The sequence below is a fragment of the Aulonocara sp. 'chitande type north' Nkhata Bay genome, linkage group LG16, assembly GCF_057382095.1.
Source record: "Aulonocara sp. 'chitande type north' Nkhata Bay isolate Kocher_YH1m ecotype deep benthic linkage group LG16, A_spYH_male_GT1.1, whole genome shotgun sequence".
Lineage (NCBI taxonomy): Eukaryota > Metazoa > Chordata > Actinopteri > Cichliformes > Cichlidae > Aulonocara > Aulonocara sp. 'chitande type north' Nkhata Bay.
In genome coordinates, this window is record NC_141359.1 from 33,924,331 (window position 1) to 33,939,067 (window position 14,737).

The 14,737-nt window shown below is 40.6% G+C and overlaps 2 protein-coding genes and 1 non-coding gene across 3 annotated transcripts; all 3 read left to right on the forward strand.

Moving 5' to 3' along the window:
- Nucleotides 1-413: 413 nt before the first annotated feature.
- Nucleotides 414-11,829, forward strand: cops8 (COP9 signalosome subunit 8). The gene is made up of 7 exons (XM_086266535.1): nt 414-551; nt 1,206-1,276; nt 1,424-1,472; nt 2,865-2,997; nt 10,284-10,391; nt 10,511-10,573; nt 11,262-11,829. Exons 1-7 carry the CDS (start codon nt 480-482, stop codon nt 11,339-11,341), a joined length of 576 nt encoding a protein of 191 aa, XP_086122661.1. The 5' UTR covers nt 414-479; the 3' UTR covers nt 11,342-11,829.
- On the forward strand, nt 4,391-6,074 carry trim63b (tripartite motif containing 63b). The gene has a single exon (XM_086266534.1). It carries the CDS (start codon nt 4,678-4,680, stop codon nt 5,725-5,727), a length of 1,050 nt encoding a protein of 349 aa, XP_086122660.1. The 5' UTR covers nt 4,391-4,677; the 3' UTR covers nt 5,728-6,074.
- Nucleotides 11,830-13,197: 1,368 nt separating the features above from the next.
- On the forward strand, nt 13,198-13,271 carry trnai-aau (transfer RNA isoleucine (anticodon AAU)). The gene has a single exon. It is a non-coding gene; the product is annotated as a tRNA-Ile (tRNA).
- Nucleotides 13,272-14,737: the final 1,466 nt, after the last annotated feature.

The window sequence follows — 14,737 nt, forward strand, 5'->3', positions numbered from 1 at the left end:
AACTGTTGTTGGAGCCATGCTGAATTTCACCAGAGAAACACACACACACACAGACATATGAAGAGAGAGAGAGAGTGCGCCTAGTATGCAAACAGCCACCAAACAGCCATCATAATTCATCATACAATGAGAACAGAACAAATCAACAATTGACAATGATTAATTAATATTAAAACCTGTAACATAATGTATTTCTTGTCCATCTTCCATTGGTTTTAATTTTACACTCTAGTATGAACACCCATCCCTCAACCCGAGGATCACCACAACATAACCTAATAAACCTACACCTTAGTTCACTTTGTCTAGGGTTTATTTAGAGGATTTCGCACAACCCAGGATTCACTGTAGTTTGCGTTTTGGCCAGCAGAGGACGCGGGTGATCACACACCCGACGTCGGACTCGTAATAATACGGCGAAGACACCAAAGAAGAAGAAGTAGAAGCAGAAGTTTCCGGTGCAACAGCTAGGCATCATCATGCCTACTGCTGTGATTATGGAGGAAAATTTTGATAAACTATTAGAGCAGTGTGAAGCCCAAGAGCTTGAGGTAAGGACTTTGTGATCTTAAATATGAACAGGAAGGTCGCAGAGATTTTGTGGCTTTGAAAGCAGGATGGGAACGCTGCGGTTTTTAGATATATTAGGCTAGCGTACTGGCTACGAAACCTAGCCTGTGTAGCCTACCTTAAAGCTCTGTGAAATTAACTTATCAAACACGTTTTCTCGTAGGCGAAACATTCTCATGTTAAAAATGAGATATAGGCTGTAGCAACGTGTTCATGTTGGACTGCTCTTTGCTTTACCTTTGCCTTTACTTGTCAGCAGATAGTAGGAAGTTAGCGATCATAATCTCTCCGTTAAATTGGAACATATCTGCAGGTCATGTGTTTGATTTAAGAACCTTTAAGTCTTATCTGTGTTGACAGTCTGTCTGTCTATCTGTATGCAGCCTACGGACTGACAGTTTATAGTATAAGAATAAATGAGCGAGACTAGTACTGTAATGTTAGCAGGAGCTAAAACTATTAACTGGACGCTTGCTGTTGGCTGGGTGAACATCAGCGACTATTATTTTTTCTTTATTATGACAATAATAAGACAATAATAATAACAACCCGTTTTCTCTGAGAAGTAACATTTGTTCAGTTTTCCGCTTGTTTTAGTTCCAATGTAATCGCACACCTGCATTTCTTTGTAACAGGCTCCAGGGGGCATTGCAACACCTCAGGTCTACGCTCAGCTGCTGGCGCTCTATTTACTTAATAATGACATGTAAGTCTCTGATCTCTATGTATTTATAAAAAGAAATACATTTAAATCTATATTTGGGTCTCAGATTGCAGGTAGCTGATTTAGTTGATGAGACCCTTTTTACTGCCTGTATCTGTATTATGAATGTGTTGTGTGTTTTCCTAACAGGAATAATGGCAGGTATCTGTGGAAGAGGATTCCCCAAGCAATAAAATCGGTAAGCTTGTTAAAACATGTGTAAACATTGCTAAAAAAAAATAACATTTGAGCATGTAAATGTGAACAGTAAATGCTGTTTACTTTAAAATCCAATGTTGGTTTTATTACATTTTTCAAACCTACTCATACTGTCATGTACACAGTTACTAGACACTTTGTAAGGTGCACTTTGCTAGTACTGGATGAGCCCTCTTTTGCCCTCAGAGCTGCCTTAATTCTTTGTGCATTCATAGATTCAACGAGGTGCTGGTTTTAGAGGTTTTGGTCCATGTTGACATGATGTCATCACACAGTTGGTGCAGATTTGTTGGGTGCTTATCTCTGACATAAATCTCCTATTCTGAAACCTCTCTAAACGCTGTACTTGCTTAAGATATGATGACTGTGGAGCCCATTTGATTAGCCTTCCTATCAGTTCGAAACAGTTTGACCATTCTCCTCTAAACTCTGTCATCAACAAGAAGTGGCACTCATTTGATTTTTCCTTTTTTCTGAAAATACAGTGTAAATCCTAGATGAAAAATCCCAGCAGATCAGAAGTTTCCTAAATACTCAGACCAGCCCATCTGACACCACCAACCATTCAAAGTGTCTTGTATTACCATTCTTCGTCATTCGAATACTCAATTTGAATAGCATTTTGTCTTTGTCTCGTCTTGTGTGAATGCACTAAGTTAATGTCATGTGACTGGTTGATTTAATGAGTAAAGACAAACTCATGGATTGGAGAAGTCCTTTAATGACTGAGCAGCCAGATCCATCATAGCATCACAAAGGGATGGCACAAGGAGCCAATGGTGAGAGGCTAATAAAGATTTCTTTTTCTAGTCCCTGTTTGCTTTGGATCAACTGGAGGCTTTTCATGGAGCTTTCAGAACAATATGATAATAAGGAATTATATTCTAGCTTCAAATTAGAAGTTAGAAATGTATGGTCTGTGTTTTTCATCACCTTTTTGCCATTGTGGTGCCTGCATCACATTTAATATTAAGGGCATACCACCCTGACACAACCAGTTCCATGTTTCTAGAAAAATTGCTCAACTTTAAATGTAAGTAACTAAAAACATATGTAATTGGCATTTTCACTTGTATTGCAAAATGATCTTAAGTCCTGGCAGATCAATTTGCCCCACAGGAAAACTTTTTGGACCTGCTTAGACAACCAAGAGAGCACTATGAAATAAATGGAATTATGGTACTGCCAATCAAGTCATGACTTCTTGCCAAGTCCAAGAAAAGACAATTTAAGGATGATGGAACCATTGTGATCCAACAGTGTTACATATATATTGGGCTGTGAATGTTCTTCACAGTAGCATTAAAGCCACTACCTGGTCAAGTGTTGCATTCTGATTGTGTTTGAAATGCTTCTCACTTGTTTCCTGCAGGCAAATCCTGAATTAGCAGCTATATGGGGAGTGGGCCAGCGTATTTGGCAGAGAGACTTTCCAGGGATCTACACAGCCATTGCTGCTTATCAGTGGTCGGAGAATATTCTTCATGTCATGGAGGCCCTTAGAGGTAACCAAAAAATGTTAAGAACACTAGTTGACTTCTCGTGCCTCACGTTGACCTGTTATTACACTCTTCAGATTAATTATGCTTCCAAATATTCTTTATCTGATATATAAATTTGGCTCTGTTGAAACTAGGAACTAAGGCAACATGTTCTTTCAGCAGGTTTAAGTGAGTTCAATATTTTAAAAAAGTTTCATAAATCATTTAGAATAACTGCCAGCAGGGGGCAACAGCTGAACCCAGTCAGGGCTATGAGGCAACAAAGCAATGGGAAAATAAACAGAAACCCTCATGGTCATGAAGGGTACATCAAATAACCACAACAAGATACTTGCATATTAAGAAGGTGGTTGCGTACCTACATATTTTTCTGTTTTTCAGATCACCTTCTCAACTTCAAAGGAAACATCAGGTCATAAAGTTATATCATCTGATGGTCACAGTTCTAGCTGCATTTGTATCATGTGTCAATTACATTGTGCAACAGTTTAAGAATAGCTTCTCACTTATGTTTATGACACTGTGTGTTGATCAGATATTAATGCTCAGAACAGTATGTCATAGCACAGTTAAGCAACCACTGGTCATAACTGCTTAGTAGATGTGTGAATAAACATTAACAAAAAATGTGCAACAGTCAAGAACTGCAGCATTTATTCAAGATTACATTTTTTTGCAATCTGACTGTACTTCCAGGCACTTAATGTACTGAGTGTATTCATGACCATCATACAGCTCACACTAATTAGAATATTGCATAATATATATTTTTTCCATCAATGTGTTAAAAGAATACATTTCCAAACGTATAAATTAATCTGAATATTTTTAATAAATCTGTTTAAATCAAAGCCACAAAACGAAGACATTAAATATATTGAGAACCTAAAAAGTAATAAAATATATTATCATCTTACCTTAAATTTAATTTAACAGTCTCACTAAATTGTGGATTTTATTATTAAACTCATCAGGTTCCAGTGCTGAAGAATAAGCATTGCAAAAGAAAGAGACTAGCAGGTAAATTATCATTTAGAAAAAAGAGGCTTAAATGTTGTGTCCGTGGTAGTTTAATAAACATAATTGATCCTCAGCCATTTGCTTTTACCGGTTAGTTTAATTTAAAACGTATGAAAATTGCTTTTCTGTACAGTCACTCCATTTACTAAACAGAACCGGTTACATAAATTGGCACATTGAGCAGATAAATGAAAAGAAATCAAATGGAAAAACAGCCAAGTCACAGGATCTTGACACAGACTTGTTTACCAATAATACTGAGCCCTCTTTCTCAGGTCGAGCTCCTCTGAGCCGGTCACATGGACCCTGTTTGTCTGTACTCAGTTGGCCACTTGGGTCACTGTTAGAGGGGACTCTGCGCCCACTGGGGCATGTGACACATGCTGCAATGGGTAGGAGGGGGAGTTTCGGTGAAAAGATCCTAGGCTAGCAAGCGGGTAGGAATGCCTGGTGGAAAGGATCGGGTGTCACCAGCTGTGAGTGTGCAGTATAAAGGACAGAGCCGCTAGCTCTCAACCAGAATAGATATCAGCATTTCAAGTACGGCACACCAACAGGAGAAGTTCTTAGACGCTGTACTCTCTTTTAGCGACTCAGCTTTTAGCTTTCTCCTTGTGAGAACATAAGACTTCCTAGTCTAGGTGTACGCATAAAACTTACGAAATGGACATCCAGAGGACAGGATCTGTAGTTCGGCCCCCCAGCCCCATGGATAGCCTTGAGAAGCAGCTGAGCTGCCCCATCTGCCTGGACATGTTCACGAAGCCTGTGGTCATCCTGCCTTGCCAGCACAACCTGTGCCGTAGCTGTGCCAGTGACCTCTATGACTCGCGCAACCCGTACCGCTTTTCTGGTGGCGTCTTTCGCTGCCCTACCTGCCGGTTTGAGGTTGTGCTCGACCGCCATGGTGTGCACGGGCTTCAGCGAAACCTGTTAGTGGAAAATATCATTGACATCTACAAGCAGCAGCAAGAACTAAGTGGCAGTGGAAAGACAGAAACCAACCTGAAGCCTAAAGAGTCCAAAGAGCCAAAGTGCCAGGAACATGAGGATGAGAAAATCAACATCTACTGTGTGACCTGCCAAACACCCACCTGCTCCATGTGCAAAGTGTTTGGCCAGCATAAGGACTGTGAGGTGGCCCCTCTAACAACTGTTTATGAGACCCAGAAGGGTGAACTGAGTAATGCTATCGATACGCTGGTGACCAGCAATGGTCTCCTGCAGTCTCTGCTTAATCAGATGGAAGACGCCTGCCGTGCTGTACAGGAAAACGCTCAGCGTGCCAAGCAGGGCCTCGCTGAGCGGTTTGATCTGCTATATGCTATCCTAGAAGAGCGTAAGGGCATTTTACTTGAGCAGATTGGGAAAGAGCAAGATGAAAAGGTGGCAGCTCTGCGGGCACTGGCTCAGCGTTACGGTGAGCGACTGCAGGCCAGCTCAGAGCTGACTGATTCGGCTGTGAGGGCATTGGAGCAGAGCGGAGCTGCTGAGTTCCTGTTGGCTTCGAAGGGCCTTATCACACAGACCAAAGATGCAGCCAAAGCCTCACTGGGGGAAGAGAGGCCCGAGCCAGGCTTTGAGAAGATGGACCACTTCACTATATCAACGGAGCATGTTGAAAGAGTCCTTGGAAAAATGGACTTTGGAGTGGTTGGAGATGATGATGAATTTGAGGATGCAGAGGAAGAGGAGGAAGAAGAGGAGGAATGATGAGAATTGGAAGTTGTTTTGAACTTAAGTACTCTTGAAGGTGTTTTGAAATAGGGCAGTGTTTGTCTTGAGGACTGAAATATTAAGGAGGTGAAAGAGGATGTGGGCTGAAACTGTTTGCCCTGTCAGTGCAATATCTAATTTCAGTGTCATATTCATTCTTTTTTTCTTAAGTTCTTTTTATACTTTTGTACCTCTAAGTCTGTTAAATGTAGAAACAGGTAGTATTTAGGAATAGTTGTTATTTTAGATTTCCTTTCTCACTTTTTTTGTGGAATTGGTGATCAACTGACCTCGATGTAATCACCAAGTCTGTTGTTACTGGTAATAAACCTGCATGAATTGAAGCAGCAATGTTCTTTATTTTTAGCTCAATGTAAGCCCAACTTAAAATATTGATTTATTTATATTAAATAAATGGGGCTTAAAAGGAAAAAAAAAACCCCTACATGACTTAGGATTATTTTGGTGCTACAGACTTTTGGAGTGCTTCCATCCAAATGGTTCCCAGTCTGTTGCTGCTCTTACTTGGCAGTGGACTGTATTTAAAAATAAAGCCCCTTGCCATGTCCTGTCTGCTTTGCCTTTGCTGGTGAAAAGTGGGGGCTATTTTTAAGAGGTGAGATGGTGAGAGGTGATAGCTCACCCTGGAATAGACTGACAGGGAAGGACAAGCCAGGTCCCGTTTCTCCTGCATAAAACTCCCATCCTCCCACTCACTGATGTCTTACTCAGCACCTCCAACCCAACTCTGAAGTGTCAGAGGGGCATGCTAAGAAAGGCCTGTCCAGTTGCCACACAAGTCATTCTCTAGCGGCCAAGAGGCCATGGTAAAAATATACATCTTCCCTGAGGCTGGGTTACAGAAAAAACCCCTTGAGATGATCGGCCTTGTTGGGTCAGGAGCATTTGAATTTACAGATGGTCAGCTGCCAGAAAGTTGTTCCAACACAAGAAGCAGTTTTATAAGCTGTGTCTCTTTTTAATAGGAGTTTTTAGCATAGTGATGCACAACAAAATGGGTTTCATTTGGATTTCTTGATTTAAGAGGTTGTTTGAATCAGAACAGTATTTAAATAAATAAGGATTGTGGCTATTTGATCTCAGGCCTCCATTTCAGGGACGACACAGAGGACACCCAGTCAGTTTTTATAGTCCAACATATTTTTTTTTAGTTTGTTTTTGGCTAAGCTTTTGTTTTCAGTGCAGTTTAGTTTGTCTACAAAAACTTTGTCTTTATTCGAGTCACAGTTACAGTTTGTTTTTTAAGGTTCAGGAAAAGAATTATTTAGAATAAGCTTCTGTAACATTTTAGTGAGACAGAACACCTCGCCAGAATATGATTATGAATTATTTGTTCAGGTCCCCTGAATCTTTTGGATATATTTAATGGTCCCCACCACACACAAACCCAAACACACACTGATCTCAATCAGTAGAATCACACCATTCTTCAAGCACTCTTCCTTTACATAAATAAAGATTTTTTTATTTTTTTAATAAATTAATGGAAGAAACAAATTGGTGTATATAATGGTCAAACTTCCCTAGAGCTGGACCCACAGATCATCCCCCCCCCCCCCATGCTGAAACGCCACCTACAGTCATGACTTTGGTTAAAACTCAAGCGCAGCTGTTGCGTAAACGGTGTTGACATATTTTCCAAGACATGTGTTCAGCTTCTTTTTGCCTCTTTTCGATAAGAGCAGTAACATTTAGGACAGGAAGCTCGTTGGACATCACAATGGGAACGCGCTCTTGACAATCTCCGGCCTTCCCCTACACAGCTGTCTTTTCTCATCCCACTTGTTATTGTTACTGCTGCTAACGGCTGCAGCAGACAGGAGGATGATTGTTGGTATACACACAACCCGTTGCTAGGCTATAAAACACCAAAGGCCATAACCCCAAGGCACTTGCGTGATAGCTGCTGTAGCAGCAGCGAATACCTGCCAGCGTATGTTGTTTTTGAGGCCCTGTCACTCCTACAGTAATCTCCACAGCACGTCAAGTCAGGCTAGATAAACAGGGCAGTTTGGAAGCTGAAGCCAGAGCCTGCTGATAAAGTCTTCAACGGGTCTGTGGTGTGAGCTTATTTGTGATTCGGCTTAAGCATGCTTCATTTAACAGATCTTTAATTAAGTGTACTTGATTGTGGAATTCATTTTAGCTCAAGTCAAAGTTTCCTGAACAACAAATGCAAGATTTCACTTAAAGCAAACCCAGATGGTATGATGAATTAAAGACAATTTTTTTGTTAAGACTAGCTTTGTTTGATTTTCCCAGAGCAGTTCCTGTTAGAGCTGCGTGTCATTGTGTGTTTGTTTGGGCTGGGATGAAGTGACTTGCCAAACACATACAATTACCACAAGAAAGGTTAAAAATCTGCAAAGTCAGCAGAGTGACAAACAAAGAGCTTCTTCCAAGGCCAGTGCACTGTCTAGTTTTAAAGAAATCAGCATCAGAATTTGTTAAGTTCCTTTCCCACCACATCTCTGAAATTTGGTCCAGGGGGCGTTGTGTAATCTTGCAGATGGACAGAGAAACAAATACCCTTACTTGACATGTTCAGTTTTATTAGGATGATACGTCTCATACTTAAAACATGAAGTTGGGAAAACGCATTACTGATGATGTATGCATCATCAGTAATGCGTGAATGCATGTTGGGAGTGACAGATCTGGGTTATGGCATAAGTGAGACAGTACAAAAGATGGAAAATCCTCTCCAGCATTGACATTTCAGTATTAAGTGATGCCCCAGGGATGAGATCAGTGATGCACGCTACATGAGTGCAGCTGACCATAGCAGAACAAAGCCTCTGAATATCTATAAAACTAATCAATTACCTTAAAGTGTTAAAGTCAGTGGAAGAACACAAATTATTGCCTGAAAATGCAATAATGATTGGGCTTGAATTTATTGCATTGCATATTCAAAATGGAAATAGTTTGATAACCAGATTTCACTATTAAGGACCAAAGGCAGTGATAAATCATGTAAAAATAATAGAAGACAAAAACAATGTTCCCCCTCAATCCATGGAAAAATCAGTGAGTGATCCCAAGTGACCTGCAAAAATCATCAGATTTTGTGTACATCAGCTTTACTTTTTTCATTCAACCCATGCAAAATATTTCCAGAGTTACAGACCCTCAGAGTGCAAAGGTGTGGGTTGAAATTTGGAGCTTTTTTTTTTTTAATCCGCTTACTGGTCCAGGATTTTAACTGCATGAGTACCAAAGAGATCCACATGACCTCTCCAGAGTTGAGGGAAAAATAAAAAACACATTAAGTTCTGTTTAAAAACTGGAGCCAAATCAATTTTACACCCACACTAAGGGTCATGGTCTAAGGAGAAAATGTTTCTGTCCAGCCCTGTAACCAGTTTTGAGCAACATTTTAATGGGATATATCATAGTTGAAATAAACTGCACCATTTTAATGTCCACGAGAAGAAAAAAGCTTTGGTACCATAAATGTTTAATATGTTTCTGATCAGAATCAGAATCGTGTTTATTGGCCAAGTATATGTGCAGACACATACAGGGAATTTGGTTCCGGTAGATGGTGGCTCTCAAGCACAGTGATGTAAAACAAACACACACACACACACACACACACACACACACACACACACACACACACACACACACACACACACACGTGTCTATATATACACATTACACATACATACACAAAGCTGTGTAAACCAACTATAACTAACGGATCTAAACTTATATACATAAAATACAGAAATGAATGAGGTGGAATGAATACTACAAAATGTACACAAGGTGCAGCTGCAGTCTGGCAGTGGGAGCAGTGTGACAGGTCAACTGTTAAGAAGGGAGATGGTGAGGGGAAAGAAACTGTTCCTGTGTCGGGTGGTCTAAAGTGTGATTCATGAATGATTGCTAGCTTGTGAAAACAAATTATACAAGCCCCCCCCCCCCACCACCACCACCACCACCACCACCACACACACATTTTCATACTAGCCTCATCGTCCAGCCACAGTTCCTTTTGGGTCAGAATAATTTTCCTTAATGTATTTTGACAGTCTGTAATTCTGGCAGGTTTCATAGCATGAAGGTAAAACTGTACATGGCTTTTTAAATATAATAAAGTTGTGCTCAGAGGGAAAGATCTATTCAGAATACTTTTTAAGTACATGTTTCATATGTAATTTAAAACAGCCTGTGAATATAGATTATTTGTGCTTTGTACGTTATGAGATGAACAGTCTGTTCAGTGGTTCATTATAATCTGATGTGTTTCTGGTTCTCAGAGCTTTGTTCCTTAGAATATAATAAATCACTCCTGAAGAATTGTTCGTCTCAGCATGTGACCTCCTGTGCTGTTGCTCATTAGAAGTGCTGTTTACACGAGACATGTTGCTTAAATATCATGTTAAAATGCTGTAACATCATACTCTCCTCGTGCCTGGAAGCTCCCAGCAAGTTGCCCTGTTTGCTGTGCACTTTAAATAGAACCAGAGCCTAGATTTAGCTCATATGCACTCCATATGCACCTATCTCATATGTCTTCACAGAGAGCACACGGCAGCGGGCGTACAGCCTTGTGGCCCAGGCGTACACTTCCATTGCAGCGGAGGATTTTGCTGCCTTTGTGGGCTACTCTGTGGAAGAGGCGGTGAAGGGTAATGTTATATCTGCTTTTTTTTAATCAGTCAGTAATCTTGCTCTCAATTTTATCACATTACTTTATACAAAGTTATTAAGAATTTTTTTTTTTTTCTTTTTTCCCCTCACTTCAAAGGTGTGGTGAGCCAAGGCTGGCAGGCAGACGCCAACACCAGAATGGTGATGCCCAAAAAACCAGGTAGGTGGCAGTGTTGCTCTGTTAAACTGCGACCAGGATGTACCCAAAAGGAGCATCCAACTCCCAGGCTTCTCCTCCCCGGGGATTTTATTAGACACATAAAAATGCTGTGAGCACAGATTTAGGACTTGGGTCATGCTGACATTGTTTTTCCTTGAAATTCTTGAAGTATGTGATTATCGTCCATATAGCCCAAATTTTATCACGGTCACATGTCCGCGATTCAAAGCGTCAAGGCCTAATCCACGGGTTTGTTGATTTATGTGGACATACCAGGGGACATCTGTCTTATCTGTAATCATCAGAACTTACTGCATGACTGAAGCATCTGCTGCACACATGCATGCAACCAACCAACCCACCCACATGAATCCCCCAACTTTCTTCCTTAGTTTTTATTGGCTCTTTTAGTTGTTGATCTCACACCAGAAACGATTCTATTTAAGATGGATGTAAAAAAATTGTGCTGGCCTGGCAGGTAGTTGTTGTTTAACAGGTGAGGAATAGTCTTGAGCTCACTTCTAGATGTGAACAGTAGGTCTAACTCGAATGAGCTGAGCTTCAGAGTCCGAGCATGTGGGCTAAAGAGCTAAAACTGAAAGGATGTAAGAAGATCGATAGCATTTGGCACAAGAGGAATCTCCCTCTGACTCAACTTCTCCTCCTCCGTGTCTCTCTCCTTCAACAGATCCTCCCCCTGTCTCGTTGGTTCCAAATGAGCAGCAGTTGGCCAGACTCACTGACTACGTGGCTTTTCTTGAGAACTGATAACCCACCACAGCCACTGCCACCCGTTTTCACCCGCTCGGTACTGAGGGAGAATACAAGACTCTTCATCCTTCCTGCAGCCCTGGTTGAGACGTACACCCACCCCACCCCCCATCATCTTGCATGATTTCTCTGGGACATAGCTATTTATGTTCAGCGACTAATAAACCCCTCTGCTCTTGATGTGTTGAAAATTTCAGACTGTGATGTTGTACATTTTTATGCTCTTCGCGAACCTACCTGATGTCTAGATTTGGCCGTTTTTCAAAGGAAGCTTCATTTTCCCGTCACCAACTAATTCTTTCCTCCCAGCAGAAATACACAAACCAGCTTGTACAGTCCACTCCTTCTGTTTTAGCATTTAAAGTTGGCCTTGATATAAATGTCATCGGGTAACAGGAGTCTTGGCATGCATGCATCACCGTACGGAGACCTCATTTTGAAATTTTATGTTTTGACTGGTGAATAAATATTTTGCTGTTTCTATATTTCTCGTACTGTTCTTCTGAGTTTTGTCTGTAATTGGTGTTGTATTTCAGAGTCAACATACACTGTAAATGAAAGTTTGTTGTCTTCTGTGGCCCAATATGAGGAAGCAGCCCTGTATTTATGTATGATTATGGACCACCAGGTAAGTTGATATTGGAGCAAATGGATATTTATACCCCAAAATCACATAAATTGTTCTGGAAAATGAAACGAGTTGCAGTTTAATCCTGGCGGTGGAAGGCAAAACTTTAAACACACAAACATTTTTTAACATCTCTGCTAAATATAATAAACTTCTAAAGTGATGCTTTCTAATTAACATCAGAGAGCTCACGACATTTTTATTCTGATGTCATATCTGGCTGCCATCTGTTCCTCACTGCTGCAAAATAAAAGCCTGTATAAGGCCTCTCTGTTCTGTTTTGAGGCATAATTTGAAATGTGCACTTCTCCTTTACTTTGTAGTCATTTCAGCTTTTATTGTAGCTGGCACTGGAAGGGAGAGGCAGCCATTTGATGTGATTTAGTGTGAAATCCTGGACATCGGGGCCATTCCTTGCACTTTTGTGGTTGCAAGGATCTCATTTATTTCATGGCATGGTTTGCTTTGTTTTGAAAATGCCACATTGGACACGACTGCAAGCATGAAAATTGCCCGTCTGTTTACATTTGCTGCTGTGTGTCCTTTTAAGTCTGTCTCGGTCTACAGATTTGCAGCATGTAAAGGGAACTGTGAACTTAAAGATACTTCTCAGGGACTGGCACTGAACCAGCATGACAGTATCCACCAGGTTTAGTCAACCATAAGGACATACACACAGATGTGTGTCCAGCAAACTATTGTGCATAAACTGCCTAAACTAAGTAAAGAGTGCTTAATTCGATTTATATCAATAATTAATGTAGTATTAAGCTGACTGGAAGTTTAGTGACTGAGGGGTCAAACTCGAGGGCCGGTGTCCTGCAGGTTTTCGATATCACACTGGGTCATCACACCTCCATCAAATGATTAGTTCATTACCAGGCCTCTGGAGAACTTCAAGATATGTTGAGGAGGTAATTTAGCTATTTAAATCAGCTGTGTTGGATCAAGCACACATCTAAAACCTGCAGGAAAACAACCCTCTAGGCCTGGAGTTCGACATCTGTGAATTAAGGAAACACTGGCTCATGTGAAATCCAGGGTTTGGAGTTTTGGGTTATTCTCACTGTTTGTGCAGGATTCAGCTGGCAGCAGAGTTAGCACTGCCCATACGGGCCAAGGACACTGTCACGAGAGGAAGCAGCCAAGAATAATTCGTATAGTGCTCACTGTACAGAAAACAAACTAACACCCGCGGAACCACCGTGAATGTGCATTGCAGCGTGGCCGGTTAGCTCAGTTGGTTAGAGCGTGGTGCTAATAACGCCAAGGTCGCGGGTTCGATCCCCGTACGGGCCAAGGTTCTCCTATTGGTAATTGAATATGTGACGCGTCGTGAGTTTTCCACGTTGTGTATGATTTCATCGACATGCAGTTCAAACAAAGTTTGTTTTGTTTTTTCAGGTTAACTGTTACAAGGACACCAGTCTTTTCCTACTTGAGACGAAAATGCCTGTATTTACGAGTTTTAATAATTAGGGTTACGTTTTTAAGTTATATATTAAGTTTAAGTTATATATTTACACTTAGTTGTCAGGCTCCTTGTAATGTTTAATTTGTTTGTGTACCTCTCTGCGCTTTTTTTTTTATGATATTGTATTTAATGGAGCTGGGGTGTTTTCGGTTGCCGTAACATTAATTTCCCGTCTTTTAAAGGTAAATACATTTTAAACAAGTATCAAAAGCAAAAAATAAAATGGCTGTTATTGTTGTGAGCAAGAAGCAAAGAGATGGCCACATGATCCAGGATTTCAGCACTGTGAAGCTATGTAATGCTTCTAGCCAAGACCCTCTGGCTTTTAACTAACTTAGAAAACATTTCAAACCATTTGTTTCTGGAACACTTGTTAAATGGAAATAACCATTCTTGTAAGGTGACTCCACCCACATCATGTGTGTATTTTATTTTATTTCATGCAGGGTAAATTTTGCCTTCCAACCTGCCAGGTTTATACTTTCAGGGACAACGCAGCCCAAGACTTTGTTTTTTTCCATCTTTTTAAAGATGTCAAAAAACAGAGTTTCACTGAATAACTTTTAAAAACTCTGACTATTAACACAGAGTAATCTGATGTATGCAGAACACAATTCTCTAGGTTCATATGATACACAGTGATGCCAGTGCTTTGAAGTAAGGGCACAAGGTCACACTGTGTTTCCAGAATTGGCTCTGTGCTTTTACTACCGTGGGTCAACGTTTATACCTCGTGCTGGTTCAGATTACTGACACATACATAATGCCATGTGGTATACATGGCCTCATATCCGCTATCTGCATTACAATAATAAATTTGACCTCAGTGTTCTCATCTACCTTTAACTGATCCATTTTTGACACAGAGCTCTCATGTAGGAAGATTCTACAAGCACTGGTAACTTATTTTTAGATGAGGTGATCTATGGACTGAAAGTGAATGGAAAGTCACAATGGCAACTTTCAATTATCCCCCTCAGACTTCAGCTTCTTTTTCTCAGAAATCTTCGCAGTCATAATATAAAGTAAGACACTTTAATTTGTCTACATATTGTTACTGTAGTAAGTGGTAGCACTCGTGGGAAGGGAAGCCAGGCCTCATATGTTTTCTCAAACTTCAATTGTCATTTTAATGAAAGCAATTTGTTTAATGGTTTTGGCCATTCTCTGCTCTTCTCATTTCTCACTGACTGTAAAATGGACCACACGAAACAGCAACCCTCTGAATGCCACGGTGAATATGTGGTGAAACACAGTTTCGCACTCTCACAATCTGAAGGCTGAGCAGGAC

What these genes read in the sequence shown, in the direction of transcription:
- cops8 (XM_086266535.1), top strand. Translation starts at nt 480, where the DNA reads ATGCCTACTGCTGTGATTATGGAGGAAAATTTTGATAAACTATTAGAG. An exon ending in TATTTACTTAATAATGACAT is followed by an intron (nt 1,277 to 1,423) that starts GTAAGTCTCTGA and finishes TTTTCCTAACAG; the next exon opens with GAATAATGGCAGGTATCTGT. An exon ending in TTCCCCAAGCAATAAAATCG is followed by an intron (nt 1,473 to 2,864) that starts GTAAGCTTGTTA and finishes TGTTTCCTGCAG; the next exon opens with GCAAATCCTGAATTAGCAGC.
- trim63b (XM_086266534.1), top strand. Translation starts at nt 4,678, where the DNA reads ATGGACATCCAGAGGACAGGATCTGTAGTTCGGCCCCCCAGCCCCATG.